The sequence below is a fragment of the Sarcophilus harrisii genome, chromosome X, assembly GCF_902635505.1.
Source record: "Sarcophilus harrisii chromosome X, mSarHar1.11, whole genome shotgun sequence".
Taxonomy (NCBI): domain Eukaryota; kingdom Metazoa; phylum Chordata; class Mammalia; order Dasyuromorphia; family Dasyuridae; genus Sarcophilus; species Sarcophilus harrisii.
The window spans coordinates 72,146,440-72,174,117 of NC_045432.1; the positions used below are offsets into that span (position 1 = coordinate 72,146,440).

The 27,678-nt window shown below is 45.8% G+C and overlaps 1 protein-coding gene across 2 annotated transcripts; it reads right to left on the reverse strand.

Moving 5' to 3' along the window:
* Positions 1–9,117: 9,117 nt before the first annotated feature.
* Positions 9,118–22,515, reverse strand: TSPAN6 (tetraspanin 6). 2 transcript variants are annotated; one of them, XM_031944449.1, is made up of 8 exons: positions 22,214–22,515; positions 21,412–21,600; positions 20,974–21,048; positions 18,278–18,376; positions 16,485–16,625; positions 16,099–16,182; positions 12,236–12,340; positions 9,118–10,017 (listed from the first exon to the last, which is right to left on the reverse strand). In XM_031944449.1, exons 1-7 carry the CDS (start codon positions 22,298–22,300, stop codon positions 12,272–12,274), a joined length of 744 nt encoding a protein of 247 aa, XP_031800309.1. In that variant the 5' UTR covers positions 22,301–22,515; the 3' UTR covers positions 9,118–10,017; positions 12,236–12,271. The 2 variants fall into 2 exon arrangements, with proteins under 2 accessions (XP_031800309.1, XP_031800310.1); XM_031944450.1 differs by lacking the exon at positions 22,214–22,515 and adding an exon at positions 21,681–22,029.
* Between the last annotated feature and the right edge of the window lie 5,163 nt (positions 22,516–27,678).

Below are 27,678 nucleotides of genomic sequence, written 5' to 3' on the forward strand. Positions count from 1 at the left end.
AGCCAGCTAGCTAGATGCAGATATTTACAATATCCATTATGGCACTATTCATTATGGGAAAACAGGATATACTCTTTCATTAAGATTCCATCTTTAAAAGCATGGCAATGACTTAAGTGGACTGCTGCAGATTTCCCACGATGACTTGCTTTGTATGAAAGAAGAGGGAGCAAGGTTATAAAGCCCTAGAAAAGAGATATGGGCCCATGACATACATAGAGGTAAGGACATATGACCCAAATGTTGCACAGGCAGTCACCAAAGCGTAACAGACTCGGAGTACATTGATTAGATGTTCCGATGACTTGTTCTAGGATGTTGAGATGTTCCAGGACTCAAAGTCATGGACTGTTTTTGCCTTTCTTTGCATAACCTACATTTATCACGGTATCTGACAGATGGTAGATACTTAATAAATGCTAGTCGACTAACTAATCAGTATCAGAAGGAGTCCCAACCCTCACATAGATCCATCGAGGGATTGAATCATAAAATTCAACCACAGAGATGGACTAAGGGGTTGGGCAGCATAGGGGGGAAGCCAGAAGTCATTTTTGCTGTCACTTCTTCAGGCCTGTGGTAACTAACTCCCTTCTCGCTCTAGTATCTATGGGGGGGAAAACTGGTGGACCAAAAAATCCAAAAGGGCCATTCCTTTGTGTACTGGCTCAGTATTCCAAGAATTCTACGTCTTTCTCATACCCATTCACTCTCATTAGTTCTTATACCCTGATATGTTGTAGCTTATACCCATACATCAATACTCCAATGAAGCTGTTACCTCAATAACGTGGGAGCACCTTCCAGCTCGGCAAATCATAACCCATCTATAACTGCCTCCCTCCTCAATCTATAGAACTATCAATGTCTTTCCATAGTTTATCCCAAAAAAGGTCTACCCAATGCAGTCCATGGATTTTGATGATTTTGACTTTAACATATAGTTTGAGATCCAAAATCGCTATTCCCTGACCTCAAAACTATGTTATAAAGTAAAAGTCAAATCCACCACCTGGTATCATAAAAAAAAAGGGAAAAGAAGGTGAATGGAATAGACTACATAAGGAAGAATAAGAAATAATGGAACTCAAAACCCTAGTATTCTAAAAATCCCCAAACAAAAGTTACCTAGAAAAAAATTGCATTTGACAAGAACTACAGGAAAAACTGGAAAGTATTCGGGCAGAAATTAGGTTTATACCACCATATTGCACAATGAATTAAAAATGGCTATGTGGCCTAAATATCAAAGATCATGACATTAAAAAATTGGGAAGAGAAGCAAATCTTAGGTGTGCCTTTTACAGGTAGGAGGAGGGAATAAATTCTTAGCCAAGCAAAGGATAAAGGTCATTACAAATGAGAGAATAGATCATTTTGATTATATGAACTTGAAAAGCTTCTGCATAAAACTAAAGCACCTAGGAGAAGAAAAGACTATTTCAACTCGGATAAAAAAAAATCTCTTTTTATCAAATTTCTCCAATAAGGATCTGGGATCTAAGACATAGACAATTAAGAGAAATTTGTTTACTTTAACATATTTAACATGTATGGGACTACCTGCCATCTAGGGAAGGGGGTGGAGGGAAGGAAGGGAAAAGATAAAACAGAAATTTTTGCAAGGGTCAATGCTGAAAAATTACCCATGCATATGTTTTGTATATAAAAAGCTATAATAAAAAATGTTAAAAAAAAAAAAAAGAGAGAGAGAGAAATGTCAAACCAAAATCCATTCCCTCACTAGATAAGTGATCAAAGGCTACAAACAAGTAGTTCGCAGAAGAATTGCAAATTATGAATAATTACATGAAAGAATACTTTGAATCACTAATAATAAGATAAATGTGATTCCAAACAAACACAAAGTTTCATCTTACTAGCAAATTGGCAAAGATGAGAACAGCCCATGTTGGAGGAGTGGTGGAAAGACAGCTGTGAATTAATAGGAACACTCTAAAGAGCTAAGCAAATAAAGTAGCTAAAATGGCCTTACTCTTTGATCCACTGCTAAGCATATATCTCAAGGAGGTCACTAAAATTCACGTGATCTTAAGTGGTCAATTTCATTCGGTAGACTGGCACACTTAGGGGAATACATGCTATAAATGACAAAAAGAAATGAGAAGTTAACATTTATGAAACCCTTTCGTCCTGCAGAACCCTTTACAAATATCTCATTTTATCCTACCAACTCTGGGAGGCAGGTGCTATTATAATCGCCATTTTACAGCTTAGGAAACTGAGGCAGAGAGAGAAGTGACTTGCCCATGATCACACATCTGGTAAGCATCTGAGACTAACTTTGTACTCGAGTTTTCCTGACTCCGGATCCAGCACTCTAGCCACTGTGCCGCCTGGCAGCCCTTAAAAGACTGGTTTCATATACACCAAAATATTCATAATGCCACTTTTTGTGGAGGGAAGAACTGGAAACAAAAATCCCATCTCTCCATAGCCAAACAAATGTGGGGCTTGGGGGTCCTGGGCTATTGCTATGTTGTGAGAACTGATTATGAAGAACATAGGCAAGACTAACATGAACTGATGCAGAATTAAACAAACAGACCTTGAAAAACAAGATCTGTGTTAAAAAAAAAAAAGAAAGAAACCCAATATAAATGAACAGAACCACCACAATCGAGACTGAATGTTGGAAAATGATTTTTAAAAAATGAATGTGACATCAACATATAACATCTCATAGAGGGAGGGAAGGGAAAGAAAGATAGACCAAATGTTGCCCAGATTCTGTTCATTGGTCTTGCTGATTTTTTTCTCTTGTTCCTCCTTTTTAAAAAAAGTCTTTGTTAGAGCATCAGCCCTGAAGTCAGGAGGATATGAGTTCAAATCTGATCCTAGTTGTGTGACCCTGGACAAGTCACTTAATCTCAATTGCCTCAGCCAAAAAAAAAAAAGTCTTTGTTATAAAGCATGGCTCTGCAGATGTACGAAGAAGAGATATTAGAAATTTAGGTGATGTAAAAGCAAGATACCAATAAAACATATATTCCAAACAAGTCTCATGGATAACAGTGAGTGCTGCCCATGTGATAGCCCTCATTCTCATCCCATGTCTAGCTCACCTCTTTTTCCAATTATACATTTCCCGGGCAATATCTTTCAGGCTTCTCACTGTGTACAGTAACATGCGGCGACTGGCGTATACATCTCTCCACTGGCCTTTGAGTCCCCTGTAATTCTGAGTCCTCAGAGATCACGATCTCCTATAAGTCACAGTCAGATAGCATCGCCAAAAGAATATGGATGCTTTAAAAAAAAGTGTGTTTATTTCAAGGAGTAAGTTGGGATCTTTGAAAATGTTGTGCAGTTTTCCAGCTGCAGACTAGCCTACCCTCTCCAACCAAGTCATTTCCAAACCCAGCTTGTTCCCCATCAGCAGGACCTGTCCAAGATACTTCCCCACAGGCTGCTCATCCAACTGGGGCGATATCTGTTCTTCAGTCCTTTAAGCCTTTCCCCTGCACAAATATCAAACATTCCCAGTTTTCATCCTATATGGCATCTCATCTAATAGTCTATATGTCAACTGGTCGTGAAAACCAACATTAACCTCTTTAAGACAGCAAACGCTGGGCAGGGACCATGTCTGTTTAACCAGCTTTATCCAGTACCCCCTTTATGGAGCATCATTTGCTAATGATAGATACCGGCCTTGCAGTTTTCCACAACAGGTGGTGAGAGACATTACTGGGGAGAAAAACATCCCCATTTCAATAGCTCTTATTTAAAAATAAAGAGTTTCTGTTTGTGGCAGCCCTGTTTGTAGTGGCCAGAAGCTGGAAAATGAGCGGATGCCCATCAGTTGGAGAATGGCTGGTAAATTGCGGTATATGAATGTTATGGAATATTATTGTTCTGTAAGAAATGACCAACAGGATGAATACAGAGAGAGAGGCTTGGCGAGACTTACATGAACTGATGCTGAGTGAAATGAGCAGAACCAGGAGATCACTATACACTCCAACAACGATACTGTATGAGGATGTATCCTGATGGAAGTGGATTTCTTCGACAAAAAGAAGATCTAACTCAGTTTCAACTGATCAAGGATGGACAGAAGCAGCTACACCCAGAGAAAGAACACTGGGAAATGAGTGTAAACTGCATTTTGGTTTTTCTTCCCGGGTTATTTTGACCTTCTGAATCCAATTCTCCCTGTGAAACAAGAAAACTGTTCAGTCCTGCACACATAGATTGTATCTAGGATACACTGTGACATATTTAACTTGTATAGGACTGCTTGCCATTTGGGGAGGGGGCAAGGGGAGGGAGGGGAAAAGTTGGAACAGAAGTGAGTGCAAGGGATAATGTTGTAAACAAAATTACCCAGACATGAGCTCTGTCGATAAAAAGTTATAATAAAAAAAGGAAAAAAATAAAAGTAAAGATTTTCAAAAGGCAATTATGGGAGCACTGCCATAGAGCGTCCGCTCATGTTAAAGAACTCCCATTCGCCTAATAAATGTACAATAGCTTTCTAGAACTCTCCTAGACCAAGTGCTCTGCCCCAGGTAGATGACTTCCCTGCTAAGGGAGACAGACAGTCGAGCAGGCATCTGCTCAACAATACCGACCGTCGATTCTGGAGAGCGCTGCACTAAGTATCCCAGTGGATTGGATGCTAGACTTGAAGTCTAGAAGACCTGTTTTCAAACCCAGCCTCTGACACCTACTAACTGTAACCCTGGGCAAGTCACCCCATCCCCAAGCTTCAGTCTTCTGACATATCCAATGGGAATATTAAGACCTACAGCCTCTACCCAGAGGGTTGCTGTGAAGCTCAAATAAAAGCTTCAGAAGTGCTTTGGAAACCAGAAGATGCCATGGAAATGACATTACTGTTATCCAAAGAATACAAAATAACTTGTAGTCCATGTGTTCAGTTCAAATGTTGCAAGACCATTCAAACAGAGAAGTCTTTTCACAACTACAGGTAACAGTGACCCTAATCCCCAAAGTGGCTGTCATTTCCAGGGTCTACATCAGGGGTCCTCAAACCATGGCCCTTGGGCCAGATGTGGCAGTTCAGGACGATCATCCCCCTGCCCCAGGGCTAGGAAGTTTCTTTATTTAAAGGCCCACAAAACAAAGTTTTTGTTTTTACTATAGTCTGGCCCTCCCACAGTCTGAGGGACAGTGAACTGGCCCCCTATTTAAAAAGTGTGAGGACCCCTGGTCTACATTATCACATTTGATCTTCACAACAACCCTGTGGTACAGGGGAAGGGAGTATTGGGGATCCTGAATCAAATCCAGTCTCTATCACTTCTTGCAACTTACTTAACCTGTATGAGCCTCAATTACTTCATCTCTAAAATGGGGATAATAATAGCACCTCTCTCATAAAGTTATTGTATAAATCAAATGAGATTCCACATGTAAGGTACTTTTAAAAACCTTCAAGTCTTCTCCAAAAGCTTAGCTGCTGCTACTCTTATTATGACTACCTGGCAGTCATGAGCTAGTCACTTAAATTCTCAGGCTGTTCCCCTGTAAAATGATGGGGATAGGGCAGCTGGCCTACAAAGGCCCATCCCAGATCCTAATTCAGGATCCTATAGAGACTTGCCCATGGTCATATAGCTGGTAAAGGAATTGAGGTGGGTTAAGGATCCAGGTTTTCCTTGATTCAAAATCTCCTACATTAAAATTGACCTCAAGGCCTGCTGGAACCAGATTCAAATACAATTGGGAAATGAAAAGAATAAATAAAATACATTAGAGATGTTGTGAATTTGTAGTCTTCAAAATCCAGCTGAATTACCACTGGGTAACACTCCACTGTCAGGAGAAGTTAGGGAGTAGATGAAAGGCGAGGCGGCGAAAACTCTGGAGGCCAGGCACAACGACAGAGCCGGGGGAAGAAGCAACATAGAGAGGGTGAGGTGTCTAAAAGAACAAAAGAGAAGACTCTGCACCCCCAGAATAACACCCAGATGGCAGAAACCAAGGAGAGGACACCAGGAGCATTAAAGGCAGCTGGGTTGACTCCAGAAGGGGCAGGATGGAGAAGGCAGATTTGGTCACAAAACCTCTGGAGAGCTTTCGGTACAGCAATGAAGATAGGAGTGTGGGGGGGGCGGGGGGAGGAGAGATAAATGCTGGCGTCCCGGACTGGAGAACTTGGGCCGACTGCCCACGTGCCGTTCACGCGTCATTAGTCACTTCCTCACTTATTCATTCTATCAACTAGCATCTACTGAGCCCTCATGAGCCTCGGCAGCCATACCAAACCAGACAGCCACAGTTCTTAAAGGGCTCCCTGGGGGTCCGCGAGGTCAAAACACTTCTTAGACCATACTAAGGCATTCTAATGTCTAATGCGGTAAGTGTGAATAGATATAATCCACATCAACAAAAGCTCTTTGGAAGGTTGGTGTACCTCAGTGATTTTTAAGAGGGCAAAGAAATGGGCAGCCAGGTGGCACAGTGGATAGAGCACCGGTCCTGAAGTCAGGAGGACCTGAGTTCAAGCCCAGCCTTAGACACCTACTGTGTGAATCATGTAATCTCTGCCTCAGTTCTCTCATCTATAAAACCACCTCTCAGAATTACGAGGATAAAATGAGATGTTTGTAAACATGATCACCGTTAACCATAGGTGTAGAAAACAGAAGCAACAAGAAGATAATAATGGTTTCCCCCCCTCACCAACAATCAGGGCTGAGTTAAAGCAAATAATCAAAGTGGTCCCCTTATTTTCCTATTTCAATTATGTATTATCTTCTTGCTACCTTGTATTTTCTAATTTCCAAAGAAAAAGCAGAGAGTGTGTAACTACAGGGCCCTATGTTGGCCAAGGAGAAATAGAAGGAGGCCCTGTACTGCCCTTCTCATTTTTGCTTTTTTGAAGATGAAGGCAAATATGGGAAGAGAACATATCAGCTGGTTTTGTTTAATTTAAAGGCCTACTGAATTTTATGGGATTGAGCCAGAAATGACTTACAAAAAAAAAAAAGCAAGAGGGAGTAAAACATATTTTTTACATCATTATTTTGCCACATCACCAAGAAAACCTCCACTTGAGATGGCCACAAGCTAAGACAGATCAGCTCTCAGAGTTTTCGGCACGCTACTGGCAGGGAGAGTGAAACATCATGCTATTTGTAACACCACCAAAAAGGGGTTTCTTGTTTCAATCGGAGCTTTCGGCCTCTACGGCAAACCACGGAGACCAGACGCTGGGGTCTTCAAAAACTCCAACTGCTCCAGCAGCCTGGCAGATTAATTGTATCAAATGGACATGCTCACCATCCCATCACTTTCTAAAAGAGGTCATTTTGTTCTAAATCACAGAGATTAAGGAATGGGAGGTTCCCCCCCCCTCCATCTTTTCACTTTATAACTCTGGATTATCCAACTAGGCCACTCTCTCCTTTGTCAACCGTCAACATTTCTGAATCGACATGTAAACAAACACTTTAACCTGTGCCTCCCGAGCAAAGGGCAAACAAGCGACCGATTCTCGAAGAGACTTCCACTTTGGCAAACCTTTGGAAATGAAGCCACTGTAATCCGAGACTCGAAGGAATCCAAGAATCCCACAGGCCGGCCCCGAGATCATCGAGATAAAAGTTCCAGTTCCAAGAGTAGCAAAGTTGTCTCTGCCAAGAACAACATTCTGTAGACCTTCTTGCTGCTACTTAGAAATCAGAGTTTAGCATGGAAAACAGAAGGTCAGAGCCAAAAGGGACGTTAAAGATCACCCTTTTACAAATAGGAAACTGAGGCCCACAGAGGGAAAGAATCTTTCCCAAGATTCTAGTTCTAGTGAGTAGCCAAGCCCTGCCCAGTACCCGGCCCCCTTGACTCCAAGCCAAGCTTTAAATCAGAACCATATCTACGATTCAAAGGTCATACGAAAAAGTCAGTAATTCTCCATGTACTATGTTAACGATTGGTTGCCTCAGCTTACCGTAAGGAACTGAATCGCTCCAATGATAGCCCGTGTCTTTCAAGCTGGTTAATATCTCCAACAGTGCTATACAGAGCAATCCTAGAGTAAGCAGTGAAAAAGGTCTCCCCTGTGTCCATTTCAGTTTGAAAATTACTGAATAATCCATTCCCATTTACTTCTAAGTTTATAAATTATTTCATAAAGATACTAGGTGGCCTGGGAGCAAGGCTGATAGAGCACTAGGTCTGGAGTGGGCAAAATCTGAGTTTAAAACTAGTCACACACACTGGGTAGCTATGTGACTCTGGGCAAGTTATTTTCCTTCTTTATGCCTCAGTTTCCTCAACTGTAAAATGGGAATAATAAAAGCACCTTTCTTCCTGGATTATTATGAGGATCAAAGAAGATCATATTTGTAAAGTGCTCAGTGGAGTGCCCAGAATAGAGTAGGTGCTTAATACTAGGTAGCATTTATAGAGATTTACCCACCCCAAGGGTAAAGTGCTGGGACAGCTGATGGAAACCCATCTAATGGGAAAGTTTAATGTCTCTGAAAGAACTTCAATAAATTGGTTAGGATTTCACACCATTAAATCTGGCTGCATTAAAAAGAAGGGCTGGGGTTTTTTGTTTTTTTTTTAAAGACGAGTTGTGAAAAGATGAGAAAATTCCTCTTCTTCCTCTTGGTTGGTAAATAGGGGAGCGTGTGCCTGAGACAGCCCAAATGCTGCCAAGCATGACCGAGGAGATGAGGGGTTAGCCCCCACTTCCTTCTTTGGTACAAAGGAAGGATCATTCTAGGATGGGGGGAGGGATTGCAAATCCAGAAATGACTGATGGAAAAGAGAGAGCAAAGGAAGGAGAGACAGGCAGAGAGAAGGAGGGAGAGACAGAGACAAAGAGCAAGAGAGAGAAAACGAGTCAAAGATAGAGAGAAAGGGAGAGAGAGACTGAGAGAGAAGACAGACAGAGAAGGAGGAGAAGACAGAGAAACAGAAACAGAGGAAGACAAAGAGAGGAAGAGACAGAGGGAGAGAGAGGGAGAGACAGGTAAGAAGGGGGAGACAGAGAGGAGGAGACTGACAGAGGGAGAGACAGAGAAAGAGGGGGAGAAAGGGAGCACGCGAGCAAAAAGCAACCAACTCCCTGGCAGATTTCCTAAAAGGTTCAATAAAAAACATATCCGACACGGCTGATATTTTTGAGGACAAGAGTCAACCTTTTATTGGATATTAAGACAGCAAAAGTCCTATTTATTGGCCCCAAACACATATCAATACACAAGAATACAAGGCAAAGGAGCACGTAATACTGACAACTAAGTCATGCCAACCTGGTTGGGAAATACTAGCAGCTAAGGCTACTGGGAACAACCACTATCCTACAAGTCCCTCAGGGAAAAACAAATCACTACAGCTTAATTCAGAACAAAGTAAGGCCTTTCTATGAACAAAAAGGGAGCAAAAATCTACAAAACAGATATGACACCTTGATCTAGGAGAGAAAGGAAGAGAACGTCAGCTTGCTGAGCCCTAGTCAAGCCCAGAATGGGAGTGTCTATAGTGTTAGCAGGTTGGGTCAGAGATCCAGAAGCACCACGCAGCAGCTAAGACACCAGACGTGTCCACTTGCGGCCAGGCCCGGGCCGCACCCCCCCCCCCACCCATGGTGAGCTCTGTGACCAGCAGCCACCCGCTACAAGCACACGGTCAAACGAGGGTGGCTCCGCCGGGCACAGGGCTCGCCTTCCCAAGCTAAAGAAGACCACCGAAGAGGAGAGAGATATATTCAGATGATCTTGAGGACAGTCACACCAAGGGACAACAGGAGCGGAGAGCCCGGCACCAAGAGAGAAAGGCGGGCCAGAAGCCCAAAGGCGCACGGTTGTGACCCACAATGCACACTGTGTTAACTTTACGTGACTTTTAATGTGCCCCCAGCCTCGACAAAACGAGCTGAGGGAGGTACGTGATGAAGAACTCCTAAGTGCCAGATGTTCATCAGATCAGTCTGTTCATACAACTTTTCAGAACTTTGCACATTGAAGGCCGGTGAAGTATGTTCCAAGGAAGAGAGCTGAGGAGAATGTTCTAAAGCTAATGAAAAGAAAAGAACAAGAAATTAATGTCATGGAACTCCCACCTCCAGCCTCTCCGTTCCAGGCTCCAGCTTGGTATTCCATGTCCAGCCTCCACGCCTTTGAGCGGGCCGTGGTCCATGCATACTACACACTCCCTTCCCCATCTCTGCCTTTCAGAGCCTCGGTCCTATGGGAAGCTTTTGGGGATCCTCTTCCTCAATGGAGTGGTCTCTCCATCCTCCTCTTTCCAAGAGCATGTGCATAGCCTCTCTGTTTGCAGGCGGTACCCCCCACCCTCAGGAGAGCAGAAGGTCGTTTTTATCTGTCTTCCTGGTGCCCGGCAGCATGGCTGGCACATAACAGGCTTCAAAGAAGAAATGAAATGCAGAGTGGTGGCTCTGGTCTCTTCAGCAGAGCTTTATGCGTAAGGTACGCCACAGCCAAGGAGCTGGCCCTCCCCGGTCCCAGCCTCCTGGAGGCTTGCGACCCAAGACCACCACGCGTTCATAAACACACAAAGGACAGACACACAAAAATACAAGCCACGAAGCAACAGAAATCTACAGAGGAAAGCTGGGGGAAGGGTTACCAGCACACAGTCATCGGGGACAGCAGCAACACAAGCCGTAATGGGTTCGAGAATAGAAGATGCCCTTGGTGAGCAGAAAACGGAAAGAGCAAAACCAAACACCTCTTTTGGGCAGGCAGCATATGACTCCCAATGCCTCCGAGGAGCAATACCGATGACCCAAAGGTCCAAGAGAATTTGGGGAAGCCGAACCCCGGAGGGGCTCCCGGGACAATCAGGCTGGTTCACAAAGGCCACCTGGCAGCAGGCCTGGGCTGCAAAAGGAACAGGGAGCCTGCTGGGATCTCTGGCTGTCCACAGCGGCCAACAGCAACCACAGTCATCGCTAGGTCTCTGCCCACGGCCGTGGCTGTAGCTGCGGCCATGGCTGTGGCCCAGGAAGCCCTGCCCCAGGCCAGCTCCTCTGGGCCATCAGAGGTAGCTTTCAGGGAACAACTAGGGGTGAGGAGCCTCACGATCGATAGCCCTGGAACTTGTGCCAGAGACACGCAGAGGCCCAAGCTTGGGAAGACTGTGGCCTCCCATGGGCTCTCCTGGCTTGGCGGCATACCTTCCAGAATTGTGGGTATGGGGGATTGGCTGCAAGCAGTTTTCTGGGCCCACCTACCCAAGTGCTCATAAGAGGAGAAAGCCAGACCCCAGTGGGCCTCTGTAGGGGAAACCATCTTGGGCCATACCTAGAGGGAAATGCACGCTTGGCCCAGTTACTACAAGGCAGCTTTTGTTGGTCCTCTGGAGCAGGAAGGGAAAATTCTGCCAGGGTTTCTGTCTGGCTAGATGGAAAGATCTGTGCCTTCCAAGCTTAGGAGGGCCAAGAGGAAACATTTTCAGAGATGGGACTGTAACCTCCATTAGCCTTACGGAACCTCAGGCAGGTCTATCAGTCTCTCTGTCTTTTCTGGAAATGAGGAGACTGGACAAGACACCCTTTATGGGCCTTTTCGGCTCCAAAATCCTACAGTGGAACTTGGAGTCTCCTCTCAGCCCAACAAAAAAGCCCCTCAATCATTTCCCCAACTAATTAGCCAGTTTAGTACAATGGACCCGCCTCTCTTCCAGAGAAACCGATAAGAGGAACAATAATGTTGCGCTGATGAACACCCCAGCAAACCGGCAGAGTCAGGCTGGGGACCGTGGGGATTACAGCAGGGCCAGGAGAAGACCGATGCACCTCCAAGCCCTGGTCCCATTCTGAATGGTCAGACCCAGAGTTGGCTCCCTTCAGCCAAGGACATATGAGCAGGCCCATTTTCTTTCAAAGGGGGTCATTCAATCAAAGACTTTGTTTCTTTCGGTTCTCCACACCAAGATCCTCAGGTACAAACAAAAGGACCACAATGTGAGCGCATGCAGGAATGGACAGTTCTAACCATACACAGCATGCGCCCATATGTCAAGACTCAAAAGAGGGAAGGCTGGCTTTACAGACCACCTGGGAAATTTGAGTTGGTGGATTTAGAGGCACAACTTACCCAGGCAAAGCTTCAACAAGCTCCACCGGCAGGATGGCTGGCGGGCAAACCCAAGGCCCTAATAGCCCAGGGGTGGGATGGGCCCCGTGGCTGGGCCTCACACATGCAGAGGACTTACGGCAATAAGTGCAGGCAAAGACGCTAGGACACCTACCGGGATCCAAGAGACATACCTTGGTCAGAGAGGCACGGGTCAGTCAGTCACCAGGTTACACGATCTCATATTGGTTATTTGTGATGGAACGTGAGAGGCAACAGGCCAAAAATATCCCAATCAACTGAAAAGAGAACATGAAGAGGATCAGACAAAGGCAAATGAGGAGACCCAAGGATCCAGGAGGCCTCCGAGCTGACCCCATATTCTGATGGGCAAGCCTGACTCGTGGGCATTTAGCTCTGTTGGATAACCTGGGTAAAATCTCAATAATCTGGAAAAAGATGAGATCGAACCACTCACAGTCCACATCAGTCAAAACACATCAGTCCAAAGTCAGCAACTGAGACTAAACACACCTCCCTACAGACCAAAAGGCCATAGACAAGAAGACTCTAGATAAGCGACTTTCCATGGAACCAAAGAACTAGAAAGAAATCGGGCAGCCGTCAATCAGGGAATGACAAAACACATGGAACATTACTGTGTGGTGAGAACCGATGAAGGTAAGGAAGTCCGAAAAACATAAGATCCAGACAAACTGCCAAAAGAAGCCGAATCAGGAGAGCCATTTGTGCCATAACGAGAGAGATTCAAATGAAAAGCTCTGTAAAGGGAGGCTGACTTCTGAGCAAATACAAAATCATCAGGACAAGTCCTGGAGCAAAGAGGAATGTCACATATTTCCACCCTCTCAGCAGAGTGTGGGGCCCATCACTGTAAACAGAGACAGCCAAGGTCACTCTCTCTATGGGGGGCAAGGGGAGGGCAGGGACTGCTTAACTGTTTTTCTTTTTGATAAAGCAAAATTCAATTCTGTGGGAATTTTCCAGAAAAGAGTTTGAGGTCAAAGGACAAAACTGCTTTTTCAGAAGAAAGAAGAGCTGAAAAGCGATCATCTTGATGTAAAAGAAGGCATAAAGATGTGAGTGAAGATGACCTAGAGAAAGTCACATTACGGAAGCTCCATAAGGACACACAGACTTCGTGTGACTCAAGAAGGGGGGGACTGAGCCAAACGCAAAGGCGGGGAGTGGCGGCTGGCTGGCGGACAGCTACCTCTGCTTACTGTACTGGGGGAAAGGAAGACCTATTGTGTCAAAAGAAAAATCTCTGAACCGACTACAGAATATAATAATAATATATACTTATTAATACTGATAGTGACAAGAGGGGGTAGCATTTATCTAGTGCTTTAAATTTACAAAGCACTTCGCCAACATGATCTTTGATCTTAACAATTAGGTAGATGCTGTTATCATCCTCATTGTACAGATAAGAAAACTGAGGCAATCACAGGCTAAGTAACTTGCACAGGGTCAAATAGCTAATAAGTATCCGAGGATGAATTTGAACTCAGGTCTTGCTGCCCCCTGGCCCAGTGCTCTAACTACCACAGGCCACCCACATATGACTGCAATGGAATATTATTGCAAGGCCAGAAACCACGAACACTGAAAAGATGTGTAGGAACTGATGCTGAACAGAGCACACACGATGAGTACAGTAACATCAAGGTTTACGACAAGTCCAAAAGCCATCAGAACCTGCACGACTCCAACCGCCGGCAAAGTTGATTGACGCAGGCCTCCTAACTCTTGGCAGCGGCGAGGTGGACTTTGGGTATGGAACGAAGCTTCCATTGTCAGCCGGGGCTGATGTGTATGTGTGTTTGTCTTGAATTTCCTTCTGGATTATAAGGAAGTTAGAGAGGCCCAGGCAGGGAGGGGTAATTACTGGCAAGGACAATTAATACTTTGAGAAAAAGAAGAATAACGATTCAAGTATTTTTCTTTGGGAAAAAAAAAAACAAAAAACAAAGTACTCAGGGTGAAAAATTAAGACCCCCAACCCTGAGCAAATGGTGAGGAAAAGGTTACACCACTTGCATCCTGGTTGGTGGAGACCAAAGACAAAAGATCTCAGCGACCGACACAAGTTACTAGCAGTGCCTGCTGGTTGGGGACTTGTAGTAAGGTTACAAACTAGTAAGTTTCTGAGATAGGATTGGCAGGCAAGGCTTCTGGCCTCCTAGGCCATGCTGCTGCTCTGCTTGATCACCCTGCAGCTCCCATCATGGCTCTGGAGCAGTTAGGATCAAGGAACAAGGATAAAAGCCACCTTCCAGGTTGTCTTACAAGGACAAAGGCCACCTTCCGGGTTGTCTTGGTTAAGAGTCAAATAAGTATCACATTTCACCCTCTAGGGCCATGATGAGAGCTATGGGATGAACAAGCAGAGCCAACAGCATGGCCCTTGGAGGTCAGAAGCCTTGCCTGCCAATCCTATCTCAGAAACTTGTTAAGTCTGCAAGCCTAGTACAAGTCACCCAATCAGCAAGCACCGTGTGACTTGTGTTGGTGGTAGAGAGCTGAGAAACTATTTCTGTTAATGGAAGGAGTCCCCATTTCAGGAATACCCCGGGCTGAGAAAATCATATCTTCTTTATATCTCCAGATAATCAAGTCCCTAGCGGAGTGACAACTATAGCTCTGCCAAGAAAAGTAGGTGTTTGAGGCATGTTGGGGGATAATGTATAACTTAAATCATGGATTTGAACTTGTAGATGCACTGCTAGTGTCTGAGCTCATGACAGAGAGTTCCTGATTATGTTCTGGAATCATGTCTGATTACAGGAAGAGACGAAAGCCGTTCTTGGGCATCCCAGGATTTGTGTGATGTCGGAAGGCTGCTCTACCCAAGAGGTAGTAGTTCTTCCTCCCACAAACTGCTCTCAAAAGATATAGACAGGTCAAAGTGCTTCCAAGCTAAGGGGGGAAAATGAGTAAAAATGGGAGAATTCAGAAAACAGGAAATATTTCCCCCAGGCTTTCAGCATGGCACGTATGCTGCTCATGTGGGAAAACAGAAAACTAAGACTTGTGACATTTAAGCTCCAATGCGAAAAGAGGGAAATCTAGACTTGCTTTTTTTTTATTTTCTTTTCAAAATTCAGGAATTGGAACCCTAAACCAAATGGCTCCAGCTGCATTAAGGTGACCCAAAAAGATGTGTCTGATCACCATGTGTACCTTTGAGGGAAAGGAAGGCCTGCCTCTGCTCGTACCTTGAATCAGAAACCATAGGCTTACCAGCAGAAGCGTTCCAGCTTACTATAAATGCTATCGAGGCCCCAAGGAGGCCAAATCAAGAAGGGAAGATCTCGAATCCACAGCCAATCTTCACAAAGCAAGCGGCCCTTGACTGAAGAATGGCTGAATGACCATGGCATACGAACATGACAGAATACTGTTGCACAATACTCACAAATGACCATTGTGAAGAATTACAAGAAACTTGGAAAGACATGCAGTAATTGGCACAGAATGACATTGGAAGAACCAGAAGGAAAATACAAAATGCATAAGATACTAGAAATCGGATTAAAGCTAGGACGAGTCGTGACTGCAGAGGGCTGTTAAGAAGAGGTTGGGGCTATCAGCATTTATATAGGGCTACTCTGGGTCAGGTACCATGCGCAACTCTTTACAGATATTATCTCATTTGATCTTTATAGACTCCGGGAGCTATTATTACCCCCCACTTTGACATCCCTAGCCCTGAGTCACGTGACTAGTGAAGGGTCCAAGTTCAAATTTGAACTCAGGTGTTCCTGACTCCAGGCAGGCACTGTGCCCTGTGACAACCCCCGGCTGCCTCTCAGCACTCCCGGCGCAAAAGGAGGCATTCATTATGGTGATGTGGGGACTTTTTTTCTCTTTATACATTACAGACTTATTACAAAAAGGATGGGTGGGAGGAGTCACTCAGAAATGACAGTAACAAGAAAGAGCCTGAATAAAATATTATTGTTAAAACTAAATTCCATTATGGACGGGAAGAAAAAAAGGAGGCAAAAACTACTTCAGTCCTCAGACTCACCTGGAAACAAGCAACTCCAAAGGAGATGCCTGCTACGACGCCCATTTCCGACTGGATAATAGTTGTTACTCTTAGAAAACAGCCCTAGGAGGAAACAGAAAGAAAACAAGTCCAGCACAAGCCCTGGGCCTCCTCCTTGGCAGGGTGATCAAGTGCATGGTTTTCTTTGGGAGAGAGAAATCGGGGACCAGAGAATGGGACCCTGGCAATAGTCACTGGTAGGCTTCTTCCCAGAGGAAGGCCTTGTCTTGGCAGTAAAATCTCTCGAGGAAAAGCCCTTTCCCCACTCAGAGCACAGCTCCCACTTCCCAGAAATAAAAGAAAACACAAGATAATCGTCCCCTGAACTGCTCTTCCCATTTTCAATTTCCAAGATGGCCACCCACCTCCTGATTTTGTTTCTTCAGATCCTTCCTGTCAGCCCAGGAACAGCTGTGATACCTGCAGCAGCTCCGGGGAAAGCCTTTTTCCACATAGTAGGCAGTGCTTTCCCAGTCTGTGGCACTCAGGACACCACAGCAGTGCAACTGAAAAAGTCAATCAAGGGGGTCAGGGTTAACTCTGGATGCCCGTCCGTGTATGTCCCATAAAGCCTAGCAAGCAAACGGACAATACCACCCAGCAAATGGGAACAAGAGACACGTGGGCCTGAAATACAACGGGCTTCCAACACGGGCTCTAGCTTATACCAGACCACATGATCACTGATGCCTTCCAAGTGACCCTCCTCCTTCCGGAGCACCCTCAAGTCATGGCATGTTCTGTGGGCAATGAGCTTCCATGGGCAGGTGAGGCAGGGGAGCAGGTGAGCCTAGCCTCAATCCATACAAATGAGAGGAAAATACGAATCACCTGGTGAGAGTGGGCGCCATGGAACAGCTTTGGCTCCCAAAGCTTCTGCTCACAGTGTTTCCATATTCTTTGTTATGAATGTTCTGTGGCTCTAAATGGTTTGGAGTGTAACAGCGGGAATACTGAACAGGAGGAGAGTGGGCTGGATGGCCTTTGGAAAGCTATACAATTCTGATGACACCCAAGCTTCTCCCCAAAACGACTCATCTTTATAACACCAATATCTGCCTGGTGATGATGCTGGATGGCTTAGTCACAGGAACCAAGTCTCTGAAGAACTAAGGAAGGATGATTCAGAGGGCAATGGGGAAGTGCATGGTGGGCTAGAGAAAGCTGCAATACGTGCCAAACAAGGAATCATTCTCTAGAATCATCCCTAAAGAAATACACAAGTAACAAGATGTACTCGTGTAAAAAAATGGCAAGGGCTGAGTGCCAGAGAGCCCCTGGCTCCACCACTAGCCCAGCAGGGTGAGGGAAAGGAAGGAAGGCACAAGGCAAGCCCCATGTGAACGCCACAGGGCCGGGTGCAGCACGGACACGTGAGGGAATCTGTCCTACTGGGGGATGATGCCCCATCAAGGAGCTCACCAATGCCCTGAAGCATCTCAGCTAAAGTGGGGATCTGAAGTGAAAGGGCGCGTGTGCGTGGGGGACGAGACCGACGGGACCCAGAGGAGACAATTCCAGGCACATCGTTTCAACCTCCCTTTAACTTACCAGCTTCTTCAACAGTTTTACGAATTTACCCTAGCTTCCTCCAAGGCAGAACCTTATTATTGTTGTCACTGGTCCTCCGTTCTCAAAGAGAACCAATGACAACAGCAGGGTGATGTCTTGCCTGTGCCTCATTGCCAGTCAAATATTTCCCAACATTTGCCTCAGTACTCTTGACTACCTGGCTGAGAATTAGCAGCCGACCTCAATCCTTCCATTCCTCAGACCCCTCCCAAGCCTTAACCCATCTCCTGAGTGGCCAAATACAATCTAACCCCCACCCAGAACACATACCCTCCCCCAAACTGGAGGCCAGATCCCAAAGAAACCAGTTCAGATGACACTTCTAGCCTTGAGTCTGCTAAGCACCCCACTAGGCCCCCGGCTGGACTCCCTGCTGGGCTCCCACTAGGCACCCTGCTGTCGTCTTCCCCCACTAGGCCCCCCCAGTCAGCCCCTCCCACCCCACTTTGATCCTCTGATACAAGAAGGTATCCAGGACCTTCAGTCCCAGTCACCGCATCACAAAGTTCTCCCTCAGGACAGAGGGGAAGGAGCACGGCCTCCTGTTGAGGACGGTCAGGATACAGCAGCACGTGTACACACTTACAGTTTTCTGGATGGTATCAACTGCCTCACTTCTTTGAACACCGGTGTCGTTGTACTGTTTCAAGGAAGCCTCGTAATTCATCTTAAAACTGTCCTTAATCTGCAGAAGGGAAAAGGAACGTCAGTGAACAAAAACCTCAGGGAAACCATTTTCATCAGAAGGTTTTCAACTCAGAGGAAGCATCTACCTGGACACAACCAATAACAGTCTATCCAACGGCCCATTAAAACATATCCCAAACCATGGACCGAGGCATAGATTCTAGATCGAAGCATCCTGTGAAGAAGTTAAAGGGCTCGTTGCTGATCAATGGAAGCCTAGAAATGGACTTAGTACAAGAAATATTATTCTTGAGAGAATCCTGTTTCAACGCTCCAAGCATGAACATTCCCACCAGGTCCTCCTGGAAGTGCAAAGAACATGAGATCATAGACTGAGAGCTGGCAGAGGGCCCAGAAATCATACCTAACTATCAGAGGATCATAAAGTCAGCGCTGCGAGAGAGGCCACAGGTCATCGGGCTCCCAGGATCATAAAGCCTTAACTGGTCTCCTCAGTGGCAGACTACATCCACCCACCCACTCAGAAAACAAAGCCCAAATCCTAGACCAATGAAGAGAGACCCAGGTCCGAGTCTGTCCCATGGAGTCTGCTAGTTCCCCCTTGAACCTTCTGCTACATGAAGGAATCCAGGACTTTCTGTCCCAAACACATCGAGAACACCTGCTCAGAACAGAGAGGAAGAACACTTCTTCCTTTCAGAGACTCCCTGATCCATAAACGCTAGGATCAGAGGTCAGGAGCTAGATAGGAGCTTGGAGATCATCTGGCTCATAGGAACAGGAGTGAGAAGGGAGTTGTACCAGCATTTTTCCAGCAGGCCATCCTGTTACTTAGTAGATGACGAAGGTACTTCCAAAAAAAAAAAAAACCCCTCATCCCATAATTTGAGCTCCCAGACCTGACTGACAGTAACTTACATCTTGTCTGAATCAATCAACCCACAGATATCTACTGAGGACCCACCACGAGCTCACCAGAGAGCAGGGAACCAAAACATACAAAAATATCCTAGTAGAAATATGCCCTCAAGGAGCCTCCAACCTGAGCAGAAGAGATGAAAAAGAGCACTGACTCTGGAGTCGGAGGCTGCCTCTTCCATTCTCATTCCTATGACTCACCCCTTGTGTTACTTCCCTTACCCGGGCCTCAGCTTCCCCTTTTGTTATATCAGGGGGCCGGATTCCATGGCTACTGAGGTAACTCCAGGAAAGATCTCAGATCCCATAACCCTGGAGAATGCCATGCCGAGGGAACTCTTTCAGGAGTAAAAGTTCCCTTTTAGGACCTATGTCCTAACACCATGAAGAGGGTCTTGCTAATCAGGTCTATCCAGAAATTGAACATGTTCATAGCTGGCCTTCATCTGAGAAGTGCCAGGAAGGGAAGGGAACAAGCATTTATAGAGCATCCACTACGTCCTACACACTGTACTAAGCACTTTTTACAAAAATCATCTCACTGCTATCCCCATTTTCCAATGAAGGAAACTCAGGCAGAAGTGGCCAACGGTCACCTGGCTAATAAGTGTCTCGGACCCCACTCGAACTCGGTTCTTCCTGGCTTCAGGCCCCTGCCTCTGTGTACTGTGGCATCCCTTAGTGGCTCCCTGGAAGGGGACTCCCATGGCAAACACATGTGGCTCTAGTGCTTGAGCACTTACTGGACACCTACTGGGTTAAATGCTGGAGTTACAGCCAGAGATGCCAGTAAGTGCCCTGAGACACCTCCAGTCCTCTGGGTTAAGCATCTATCATTCGAATGGATGCTCATTAAAAAGAATGAATAAGGCAACTTAAAATCTAGTCACAGAGAAATCCAAACAATTATTACCCAGCTAAGAAAGAGCATATCCCTTTTTCAACCTTCTTACATCAGTACACTTAAAAATTGAGCTCTCCCCACTCAAAAATAAGGCCTCTCACCCAAGGGACAAGAAGCCAAGATTATCAGCTATTACAATAAGTAGGAGTTCTTTTAGAAAATAAAGGTCAGTTTAGCAGTGTGGTATAGTGAAAAAGAAAAAAAAAACTGGATTCTAGGGCAGAGGACCTAGGACGTTGCCAAGCGCTCTAGCACTTCGAAGGGCTGGTAGGGGACACCAGAGCAGAGCACCAGGTCTGGAGTCAAAAAGATCCGAGTTCAAATCTAGCCTCAGTTAACTCACTCAATGCCCACGTCACCCTGATTGCCACAGTTTCCTCATCTGTTAAACGAGCAAGAGGAGGAAATGGCAAACCATTGTGAGTATCTTGGCCAAGAAAATCTCAAATATGGTCATGAAGAGTGGGACTGAACAATAATATGGCATTTTGAGACCCTGGGCAAGTTGATGTCTTTGGGGGAATATCTTCAAATTATATATTTATTAGTATACACATAATAGTATGTTAGGAGATATGTAATATAGAACCTATAACAAATTACAAATTTAAATTACAAATTAAATTACTAAGATTATCTTTAAAGCTATTCATCCAATTGTTACTTTATGATCCTAAAATTTATGTAAACTCTTAAGTTAAGACATGGTGACAAGGCTTAGCTCTTCTCACAAGTGGGGTCAGTGTTGTCATTTAAAAGTTGTATTTCTGAAGGACAAACTGGCTCATCTTGGGTCCTGAATTCAGCCTTACCTCGTGCCTAAAAACGAAGCCCACAACGGCAGCCACTAATTCCACCAAAAAAATCAGAGTCAGGAACATGGCATACTGGAGAAAGGAAAAACCAAAACAATCGGGTCAGTACAAACTGGGAACGTCATAGTGGCCGACCCTTTAAGCTGCACGGGTCCATTCCCATCTTTGATAAGCAGGGATGCAAGAGAAGGCAATGGGGAACGGAGGGCATCTGGGAAGGTGAGCTGACCATGCAGCTCCTGACTCTGGAAGTGTGGCACACTGAGAGGGTGAAGATGTGAGCAACAGAAACAGCCTGGAGTAGGAAAAGTTGGGCCGGTTCACAATTAAACTGTCTTCCCCAGCCTCCAACATAGGAAAAGGGGAAATGGTGGAAAAGGAGAAAATTCCAGCCCGGAAGGAGAAATCCCCTGGCCGGGGAAGGCCGGCACTCACTAGTTTCAACATCCACGCTGAAGCCCGGCAGGTGGCAAAACAGCCAAAGGTGCCCAGAAGGATGATGACCGTGCCGGTAGCTATCAGGACGAAGGGGATGTTGGTGGCCTTCTCGTTCAAGAGGGAGAAGTAGACCTCCAGGCTCACTTTGCCCCATATGCCCACCGTGAGGAGGATCACACCTGTGAACTGATGAGAAAGCAGGAGATGGAGAGTGAGTTCCCAGGAGGCTGTGGCAGAAGGGGAGAAAAGGCCCTGCCCCTGCTCACCCCCATGGAGGCGGGGAGGCAGCTGAGATTTGGAAACCGGGAGTGCGGGAGGGAGCCGGTGTAGACAGGCGTCTTCCTGGCCTCCCTCCCCCTCAAAGAAGCTGCCAGCCTACGGGCTTCGAGAAAGGCCTGCCGCGGGCCGCGGCTGAGGCGGCGGCCCGGCGGGTTCGGCGGGCTCAGGTGGGCAGGGCACGGCCCAGGAACCACCTGGCGCTGACGCGCCTCCGCAATCCCTTCAGGAGCTGGCGCCGCGGCCGACGCGGCCGGCTCCCCCTCCCCGCGGTGTCCGGCGGGGCGAGGCGGGATGGGAGGGGGCCACGGGGGCGTAGCGCCCCCTCGCGCGCCCCCCTCCCCCGGGACTAACTTACCTGCGGGAGCCGCTGCCCGCTGGCAAACGCAGAAAAAGGAGGAGGGCGGCCCCGGGCACTGAGCAGCCTCCGCCCCCCCAGCCCTGCCCACGGGAGGGAAGACACGGCCCCGCGCCCACGGCCCCACCCCCCCCTCGTCCCCCCGCCGACCCTCCGCTGGCTCACCCAAAAGATGAAGGTGTAGGTGAGCAACACGCTCTTCAGGCACGTGATGACCGGCTTGGTCTGCAGCCTCCGAGACGGGGACGCCATGGCCTGGGAGCCCCGGATCTCGATGTTCGCCGCCGCCGCTGTCGCTGTCGCTGTCGCTGTCGCCGCCGCTCCCTCTACCGCCTCGGCTTCAAGCTCAGCCCCGACCGGCCCCCAGGATCTCCGGAAAGGAGCCAGGAAATAACTGAGGAGCGCCCGCTGCAAGCAGCTACGGCCAGCCCAGCCAGGCCGGAAAGTCCCGCCCAGCTGCTAGGCGCCCTCTAGCGGTTACCATGGAGATCAGAGTCCGCCCTCTGACGTCGGTCCCGCCCCTCATTCCACCGTATCCAGGATGAGTCCGGCAGCCTAGCAACTAAGCCCACAGAAGACACCGCGCGCGGGGTGCCCTGGCGGGGGAGGGGGGGGCTCGTTCTCTTCCAAAGCGGGTCGGCCCCTCTCGGCGACTTGTCCAGAGTAAGCCAGGCCGGGATGCACAGCGTGTCCCCCAGGTTTTAGTGCGGCTTTAAGCTACTGCAAAACAACAACCACCTGTCACGTCATTGATTGGAAATGAGTCAGTCTCCATGGAAAACCGAGATGCGGATTTTATTCGCAGTGTGAAAAGGGTTGGGTTTTAGCCAAACCTCAAGCAGTAGGAATTCTTCTTTCAGCTGCTTTCTTCCAGGTGTTCACCCCCTCCGTCTCCCACCCCACCACGACCCTCACCCTCCTCTTCCTGAGCCCCAACTTTTTTCACAACATTACTACTTTTTGAAATATTTCGACAGTATGGTTATTTACCAAGTATTCCCATAACCCCTTGCCAAGCCTCTTGTGCCCCCCCCAGGTGTCGGAATAATTCATACCCCAAGTTGGGGACCCCTAGTCTAATGGAAATAGCTTTAAATTGCCATTGAGCATCCCAGATTCCCTTTTCATGCAAATCTCCGAGCTACCTTTGACCTTAGAGATCACTCGGTTCAATCTATCTGACAAATGAGAAAGCCAAGGTCCAAAGGCCCAAAGTGACAATTCAGGGTCATATAGCTAGTGAGCAGCACAACTGCACTGTTCACGCAGGCCTGTGAGGCCAAATCCAGGCCACTGATCCTTATTATGTAGCTTCCAGCCTTGGTGGAAGCCCTTCATATAGCATCTCATTTGAGACTCCTAACAAAGACTACAAGTATTATTGTCACCTTTTTATAGGTGAGGAAATTGAGGCTCAGAAATATCACATCCCCCCTTCTAGAATGTAAGCGGTGTTTGGTATCCCCTTTATATCTAATAGTAATTGACACAGCTTGACATTTAACAAATGCTTATTAACTGACTGATTGATTGACTGCTCTCTATGCCGTTCTGGGATGTTCAGTGAATTTTTTGGAGCTTGAACTCTCTGGGTGAAATGAGAAGAGCCTATTGTTCCAAGCTCCACTCGCACTAACAGGTTGGTTGCCCAGATGACAGAATATCTCCCCATCATGGTTCTAAGGGTAGCCTTGAGTGGTTTGGAAGTGTCTTTCTTTTTTTCAAATTTTATTTCTTTTTCAAAACATATGCGTGGACAGTTCTTCAACATTAGCTCTTGCAAAACCTTGTGTTCTAATTTTCCCCTCTTTCCCCCACGCCCTCCCCTGGATGGCAGGTAGTCCAATATATGTTAAACATGGTAGAAATAGATGTTCAATCCAATATAGGCATACATAGTTATACAATTCTCCTGCCACACAGGAAAAATCAAATCAAAACAGAAAAAAGGAGAAGCAAAACAAAATGCAACCAAACACCACCAAAAAGAGTGAAAATGCTATGTTGTGATCCACATTCAGTTCATACAGTCTCTATCTGGGTATAGATGACTCTCTTCATCACAAGTTCATTGGAACTGGTCTGAATCATCTCATTGTTGGTGAGAGCCACGTCCATCAGAATTGATCATCATATAATCTGGTTCCTGTGTACAATGATCTCCTGGTTCTGCTCATTTCACTTAGCATCCATTCACGTAAGTCTCTCCAGACCTCTCTGAAATCATCCTGTTGGTCATCTCTTATACAACAATAATATTCCATAACATCCATATACCATAACTCATTCAGCCATTTCCCACCTGATGGGCAGCCTCTCAGTTTCCAGTTCCTTGCCACTATAAAAAGGCTGCCACAAACATTTTGGCACATGGGGTCCCTTTCCCTTGGAGGTGTCTTTCTAATACTGTAGCTCATAAACCCCAACTATTGTGCTTCTCCCCACCATTCTCAGTTGATGTTGATGAACCAAATAGACTTAATTAGCTTTCAGAAACGAATATTTACAATAGTAGTAAAGTTGGTCTAAGACATATTCCCAAAAAGTCTGTGACATTCTCTCCTACAAAGGAAAAAGTTCCCTTCCAAGTTCCAAAGTTCCCTTTCTGTTATGGGCCAGAACCTGAAACAAGGTGTTAAGTCAATGGAATTGATAGAAACAATGGTTATTTAGTACGGTGCTTAACAGTTCTCTAGTTCGGTACATGTACATAGTACTTACTATAGTTCTACAAGACCTTTGATGAGAGACCATATAAGCTCGGACAAACTCAACCAGAATCAGAACGAGGGAAGACAGAGAAGTGGTGGCAGGCTCTCCTCCTTCGCTTCTCCACTGAAACCAAGATCCGGAAGGCCTCCAGAAAAACTAGCCAAACCCCAAGTGAAGGAGATAGGACTTTAAAAGAGACAATAAAGGATTTGGACTTTAATCCCTGGCTGCACTTGTGGTGATTACTGAACTGAAAGAAAGGCTGTCTCCAAAGACCCCAAGAAAACCTCAACAGAGAACATCACATTTTAGAGAGAATATTACATTTTGGCGTCCAAATATGGGACAGACACGATCCTGATTTCAGTGGAAAAGTCTCTGATCCTAATTTCAGTGGAAAAGTCTCCTCGACCCAGAAATTAGGGTGAGCACAAAAATAGACAAGGAAACTTTGTTAAAGGGCTAAAGTAGTCCTTCAGCTAAAATGGGACAGATATTTAGAAAACAACCTTCTTTTCCAATTCAAGGAAAATGTGTAGAGCATTGTCACACTTATGAAAAGCCAAGGTTTGATGATAATTTGGGAGCAGATCAGTGAACTTTTAGAAACTGTACAGTGCATATCTCCTTGGTTCTCTAAGGGAAAAGAATTGGATCTAGAAGAGTGGAAATTAGTAGGAGAGCAACTATGTCAATTCTGCAATGAAAATGGACCCAACTCAATTTCCAAAGAAACACTTTATACATATAATTTAATACAACTAACTTTAGGAAATTATATAAGTTATAGAATAAGGGAAAAGAAGAAAGAGCAGGAGGGGGAGGATCCAAATAAACTAGGTGAAAAGAATGAACAACCAGATAAGAATGGAGTTAAGTACAGTTCTGAGTGTAGTACTTCACAGCAGAAGCCATTAGGGCATTCCCCATCCCCTGACCTACTTCCCTCAATTAATGCTTCATGGGTGGAGGGAGGAGGAGGAGGAGGAGGAGAGGCAATAACACAATCAGCACCACCTATGAAGCAACCTATGACAACATTACAAAAAGCACCAGTTAAGGCAAAAAATGAAGGACGGGATGAATCTGATTTAATAAATGCATACCCTGTGATTAAAGAGCTTGGCTGTTCAGGTCAACAAAGTAGAAGATACACTCCTTTTGATCTGGAAAAAATTAAGGATTTGAAAAAGTGTTGCACTCTTTATGGGAAATGTGCTCAAGTTTAGAGCACATATAGCAAAGGGATTAAGTCACAGAAGTCCTTTTGTTGGGGACCTCAAGATGTTTTCCTGAAGTATCATGGAGTTTTGGGTTTTTGTTTTTTTTTGCTGTACTCCTTGTAGCAACTTTAATCTCCCTTTCCCTTTCAGTTCTAGTCTGTTCTTGCCTCCCAGTGCAGACACTGATGCTAGCTACAAGCATGTCAATGGGAACTCTGAAATCTTCCAAACCCTGAAACTCACAACACAGGAGAGGCATTGGACTGGGATGGGGGAGTGGAGAAGACTAAGACTGAGGCTCAGGATGATCTCCCTCCCTCAGAACCAAACAATCCAGCCCTTCTCAGGCTGAGCTTAGTTAAAAGGCTTCTACTCAAATCTCTTGGGTTCCCAACTGGTCTGTTATTTTATATAAAACCCACAGGGTAGGCCAGTCTCATCAGTTTATCACAATACACTTCCTTCACAGCAGCATTTCACATCATCTAATGGCTTTCAAAGATTTCTCGATTGATCAAGGAGTTTCCACACTTTGTCTAAAGCCCAGACCACGATGGATTTATTGATCATGATTCACAACTAGTTCATACCATTGATTGATTTTTTTTTCATCTAATAAAGAAAGGTATCAGGGCCAGCATTTTGTCATTTACTTCAAGTGGAGTTGGGTAATTGTTTGAGTAACTAAATCAACCCCCATTTTTACATGATGATAATGGCCCATGGGATTACTGTGAAGATGAGGTATTAGACTGCTACATAAAAGGTTCTCAACTAGCCTTGGTATAGTCTGAGAAAATCAAATGATGAAGAACAAGATCCTTTTCCAGAACAGAGACATCTCTTGAAGGACTAGCTTAATTTCAGAATTTTCCCTTACCTCCAACCCACACTCAATCTGACCTTGGCCCTTCCTTTTAAGTAACAGATCTATGGAGAGAAGAGGGATGAGATGGAAAAAGGAAAAGGAGGCATGAAGCTTCTCTCGTGCTTAGCTTTGAAAGCCTCTCCCTCAAGTACAAAGTCAGAAGGGAGTTTGAGGGAAATATCTCTAATTACAGGCAACTTGGATTGCCCCTTATTTCACTGGGGAGTCCTTAGGAGTCATTGAAATGGTTGCAAGTTGGATTTAGAAGCTAAGATTCTCTATTATTACCAGAACAGCATTCTTGATACAGGAGTGATACAGAGATGCAGGAGTGATTGGCCATTTCCTTCTCCAACACATTTTACAGATGGAAAACTGAGGTAAATGAAATGAAATGACTTTCCCAGAGTCACACAGCTAGGAAGTATCTGAGTCTGGATTTGAACTCAGGAAGATGAGTTTTCCTGACTCTGGCCCAAAGTTCTGTGTACTATGGCGCCACCTAGCCGTCGTTGACATTTACCAGCCATGGGCCCATGAGTCTCTCTAACACTCAGTTTCCTCATCTGTAAAATAATATCTATAGGACCTAATTCCTAAAACGATTATAAGGCTCCAATTCTCCAGTGTCTGAAAAGTTCTTTGCAAACTCCAGGTTTGCCAGCTGCCCATCTGAGCACCCCTGGGGGGGGGTCTCCTTTTCAGAAGGGGCACCTAGTTCCCACATCCTAGGCTATCTTCTTGCCTTTGCCTATCACTTTTCCTTGGTGTTGTCTTCCATTCGAGTGAAGTGACTTCCAAATCGATAACTCGGCTGCCTAATGTCT

Bases quoted from the DNA above. Each gene is read 5' to 3' on its own strand.
- TSPAN6 (XM_031944449.1), bottom strand. From the start codon at position 22,300: ATGGCGTCCCCGTCTCGGAGGCTGCAGACCAAGCCGGTCATCACGTGC. The intron at 21,601-22,213 runs GTGAGCCAGCGG...CTTTCTCATCAG, and splicing joins CCTACACCTTCATCTTTTGG to TTCACAGGTGTGATCCTCCT. The intron at 21,049-21,411 runs GTGAGTGCCGGC...TCCTTTCTCCAG, and splicing joins CAGCGTGGATGTTGAAACTA to TATGCCATGTTCCTGACTCT.